General features: G+C 40.7%; 1 protein-coding gene across 1 annotated transcript; it reads left to right on the top strand.

The window, feature by feature from the left end:
- Positions 1-2,263: 2,263 nt before the first annotated feature.
- On the top strand, positions 2,264-4,504 carry LOC148357037 (zinc finger BED domain-containing protein 4-like). Its single transcript, XM_088348109.1, has 2 exons — positions 2,264-3,434; positions 3,640-4,504. The coding sequence occupies exons 1-2, from the start codon at positions 2,327-2,329 to the stop codon at positions 4,029-4,031; spliced, it is 1,500 nt and encodes a 499-aa protein (XP_088204235.1). The 5' UTR covers positions 2,264-2,326; the 3' UTR covers positions 4,032-4,504.
- The last annotated feature ends 286 nt before the right edge of the window (positions 4,505-4,790 follow it).

Here is a 4,790-nt window from a genome sequence, read left to right as displayed (position 1 = left end):
AGAAAATAGGGTAGGCTAAGCGGTGAAGTTGAGAAGGACACGTGCACTGTACATGATCAAAAATCAGGGATGTGATTTGACCAAAGTGAAATTATCTGAAAATTAGGCGGGGGTCTGGGGGCCGCGGGCACCCAGCTAGGTCCAGGGCAGTGCCCTGGTGGGGGGAGAAGTGGGGCGAAGCCCCCCGGAGGTCATGGGTTTTCCGTGTTTTTAAGTACTTTCAATGCACTCAGATGACAAAGAAATAGACAAAACAACAGCATACATTTTCAATGTATTTTGAACTATCCCATATAAAATTACAGTTTAAGTCAACTCAAAATCAGTCACATTAAAAAACATTGGACTGCCTTTGCTATTAAAAACTATCACTGAGAATATCATCATATCTAACTCATGTGATTACTAAGTTAACACATAAATCATGTTGAAGAGTTCAAATTTCATGAACAAATAATTGTATCATGACCAAATGAAAAGTAACTCATATTAGAACATACCATAAATGTCTTTGTTATAGAAGAAGATGTTATCTATAAATGAAAGTACTGTAGTGGGTTGTACATAATTCACCCACGGAACCATTGTTTAGTTAGCGAGTTCCTAGGGGGACTCTTAATTCGGCCGGTTCTAGCCACTCTCGTGTTTGTTTTGTTATCGCCAGTTTAAATGTCATTAAAGCAGCTTTCGTTGGCACCTTTGTTTGACACTCCGCTTACGACTCCCGTCTCTGCTCGCTACATTGGATCACGTCGGGGTCACCAACATTTGTAGATAATTCCTTCTCTAACCAGTCCGATCGAAACTTGTTTTTTTACGATCTTAGCAATTTCTTTAACTCGCGGAGCATCTTTGCGTTCGATCTCGGACATCTTTCTTTAAACACTCGGCAAAAACGTGTGAGAAATGAACAATGGCATACTCCTACGCCTTTATAAGGAGCGCGTTTATTGGTCAACACGGAGACTTCAACCAATCGCAGGTACGTTTCATTTCAGTTACGGAAACACTAAAATGGAACGCTGTCGAGACGAAATCGTTTTTTTTACCATTTAAAAGAATCGGAAATTTTAAAATTTTATTTTTGGAGCGAAAGCGGAATTCCGCGAATTAGCGGAAAAATCACATCCCTGAAAAATGTGTCTTTGCCTTAATGTTATAGTCTCAATCTGCATATAATTTGGAAGTGTTGGCAAAAGGGCACCTTCCACGATTGGGGAGAGTGTGGGGTTGGCGGCAGCTGCAGGGGGATCCGCTCTTTTTCACAGGCATGCTGATCGTACATAGTCAAGTCAAAGTCAGTTTTATTTGCCAGTTCCTTCAAATGTACTTGACATAAAACGGAATCGAAATTACGTTCCACACTGTCCTATGCGTAGACATTGACAACAATAAAGTGCAATAAAAGTGCAACAATAAAGCCTGGCTATCGCGACTATTAATAAACTGTGATAAACGTGTGATAAACTCATCACACGAGTTTAGTCTGGCCAACCATCCGAGAGGCTGCGTTGATCAAATGCCTCTGTGTACTACTGGACTATGCTACAACCAATCAGACTACAACGTCATCACGCTAAAACCGCCTCAATCGTGCAGGCTAGATCAAAAGTTATGCCAGTAGTCTCCAAATCAAATAGTGACAATAATGTTAATCCAATCTTATAATTAAGACCACTAAGTCGACAATTATGGAAGTTTTTTTTGTAGTTTTTTTTTAGTAACTTTTTAGTATAAAAATAAATATTAGCTCATTATTTTCTTTAAAAATTTTGATTTCATGGTTGGAAATGTTAAATAAATTGTTTTATTTATTAACTATCACATGGTTAAGATATACCAGCTTTATGAGCATAAAAAAGTAAAAAAATGTGGTAAAAGCTTCAGTTACAGTTGATTTGATATTAAGTAATATCATCCAGAAGATAGATAAAAAAAAATACAGAAAGTTTCAAACAACTGTTTTTTTAACCATATGTCATGATTTCATGTCTGCCCAACCATACAGGACATCTCATTCTTGTTTTTGCATCTGCTTCACAGATATGCAGAGTATGAAAGGACAAGAAACGCCTGCACTGATACCACACAGCCTGCAATATCACAGTTCATCCAGTCTCGTCCTCTGGAAGCATATTCAGCAAATCATCCCAAACAGAAGTCCATAACCAATGCTATTGTTACAGATCTTGTGATTGGATGTAGCATGCCCCTTTCAATGACGGAAAATAAACATTTCAGGCACTTCATGTCTGTGGTCGACTCCAAATACCAGCCTATCTGCCGCAGAACAATAACTTCAACAATAGAATCACTTGTTGCAGACATGCAAGAAAAGATCAAAGTGATTCTTGCTGGTGTAGACCATGTGTCGGTTACCATAGACATTTGGTCAGATAGGAGGATGCGCGGCTTTTTGGGAGTCACTGGCCATGTCTTAACAACCTCAGAAGGAGTCATGCTGAAGTCATACCTGCTGGCATGCAGCAGATTCAAGGGATCTCACACAGGAGAGCGCATTGCTGAAGCCTTTGATTCCCTGTGTGAGGATTATGGCATTCGGAAAAAACTCGACTTCATAATCTGTGATAATGCTGCGAATATGAAGCGAGCATTTTCAGTCTGTTTTCCGAAGGATCAAGATGACGAAGTAACCGATGATGACAATCTGGATGATGAAGAATTGTGGGAAGACCTCTCCAGAGGTGACTGGGAGACTGTGGACCGCACAATCAACAGAGGAAGCCCTAAACGTCAGCAATGCTTTGCGCATACTCTGCAGTTAGCTGTTGGTGATGGTCTCAAGGATGCACGGATCATGAACAGTTCCTTTGCAAAATGCTCCAAGCTTAGCTCTCTCTTGCATACATCCAGCACCTTTAAAGATGCGTTTGAGGAGAAGTTTGATCAGCGAGGGATACCCGCTGCTGTAAACACACGGTGGAATTCAACTTTCCGACAAGTCAAGGCAGTGCTCTCATTCAGTCACCAGGATTTGTGCAGTGTTGTTCAGAACACGGGACACAGTGAGCTGGTCTTCTCAATTAGGGAGTGGAACTTGATGAAGGAACTTTGTGATGTGCTACAGCCATTTGCAGAGGCCACTGATCTTACTCAGGGAGAGAAGATTGTGACGATTAGCTCTGTCCTCCCCTGTGTATTGTCTCTTAACCACCACTTGGAAAGACTCAAGCCGCAAGTGCGCTTCCTGGGAAGCATGATCCATAGCCTGCAATTCTCTTTGAAGAAACGGTTCCGGGGAATCTTCGTTAATGTGAAGATGTTGTCAGCTGCATCAGGGGAAGAGCTGCCATTTGCAGACCCAGTCTACATCAGGTCAGCTGTCCTGGACCCGGCTTTCTCCATGATGTGGCTTCAGCATGATGTGCTTGTCACCGATGATGTCAAGAATAACATTGTTGACATGGTAAAAGGTCAGTGGATTTTTTTTTTTTAACGTGATGTACACTTAGGCGTGTCACCATTATCAAATTATGGAAATGTAATTCAAAACAGTTATATGAGTATTATAATCCATTTTAGAGATGATTTTGCAAGCGTATCAAACTGTGGATGTTCAATTTTGAATAATGCTCATGAGATCTTACGCTTGCCCTTTTTTTTCTTTGTTTTAATTAGATCTGATTCTACGTGAGGTGCAACCTCACACAACATCCCAGAGTCCTGAATTCCTAGAGGAGGAAAGCGAAAGCCAGCAAGAAGACAGCACTGGCCTATTCTCAGGCTACAAAAAACGCCGCAAGCAGGACCCAACCACCAACCCAGAGACACAACTAAATAACTATTTTTCTCTTTGTTGTGGGCAGCCTTGTCTGTCCTTCTGGGACGCAAACAGGGCTGTCCTCCCTGCCCTTTTTCCTGTTGCAATGAAAGCTTTGTCAGTGCCAGCCTCAAGTTCCCCAGTGGAAAGAGTCTTCAGCCATGGTGGAATCATTATGAGACCCCATCGAGCTCGGCTTGCAGATAAGACCCTGTCTAATCTTCTATTTTGCAAATGCAATACCTTGTAAAAAGGGAATGACTGATGGATATACAGTGACTGAGTGAGTGAGTTAATTTGTGTCATTGTGAGTGAGTGAGTGAGTGAGTGAGTGAGTGAGTGAGTGAGTGAGTGAGTGAGTGAGTGAGTGAGTGAGTGAGTGAGTGAGTGAGTGAGAGTGTGTGAGTGTGTGTGAGTGTGTGAGTGAGAGAGAGAGGAGAAATGTAACAAAGTTTAATAATAATAAGCTATTTGTTTTAGCTGTTATTTGTTTCCTCATAAAAAGGGATTGACTTATGGATATACTGTTTGAGTGAGTGACAGAAAGCGTGTGAGAGAGAAATCTGCAAAGAAAAGAGCAAGAGAAATGTGACAGTTTAATCCTCTGTAAGTTAGTATTTGTTTTAGCTGTTATTGTTACTTTGTAAAAGTAAAAAAAAAGTAAAAGTTTGGGTTTCGATCTACAGATCACTTTTTCTGTCAATAAATACCAAATACTGACGATATCACTGTTTGTTTGAGTCTATGATGTATTTTACTGAACATGAGTATTTAGGATACAAATATTTTATTACAGGTTAGGCACATTACTTCCGGCGCCGTCACGAATGGCAGCCACTCCAGCAAGCTCCCGTGTATTTTCGCTACTTTTGTGATTTATTTATTTGTTTAGTTATTTTTGCTTACTTTATCAGTGCCTTGCAACACTTGGATTACTTTCTATCCTATGGATATGGGTTTCAACTCGCAAAAATACGTATATTCAAGAAACCTACTCCTCGACCTGAGG

The sequence above is a fragment of the Urocampus carinirostris genome, chromosome 11 (genome assembly GCF_059441175.1).
Source record: "Urocampus carinirostris isolate Australia breed hairy pipefish chromosome 11, RoL_Ucar_1.0, whole genome shotgun sequence".
Taxonomy (NCBI): domain Eukaryota; kingdom Metazoa; phylum Chordata; class Actinopteri; order Syngnathiformes; family Syngnathidae; genus Urocampus; species Urocampus carinirostris.
This window is presented reverse-complemented; position numbering and strand designations above follow the sequence as displayed.

What these genes read in the sequence shown, in the direction of transcription:
- LOC148357037 (XM_088348109.1), top strand. Translation starts at nt 2,327, where the DNA reads ATGCAAGAAAAGATCAAAGTGATTCTTGCTGGTGTAGACCATGTGTCG. An exon ending in CATTGTTGACATGGTAAAAG is followed by an intron (nt 3,435 to 3,639) that starts GTCAGTGGATTT and finishes TGTTTTAATTAG; the next exon opens with ATCTGATTCTACGTGAGGTG.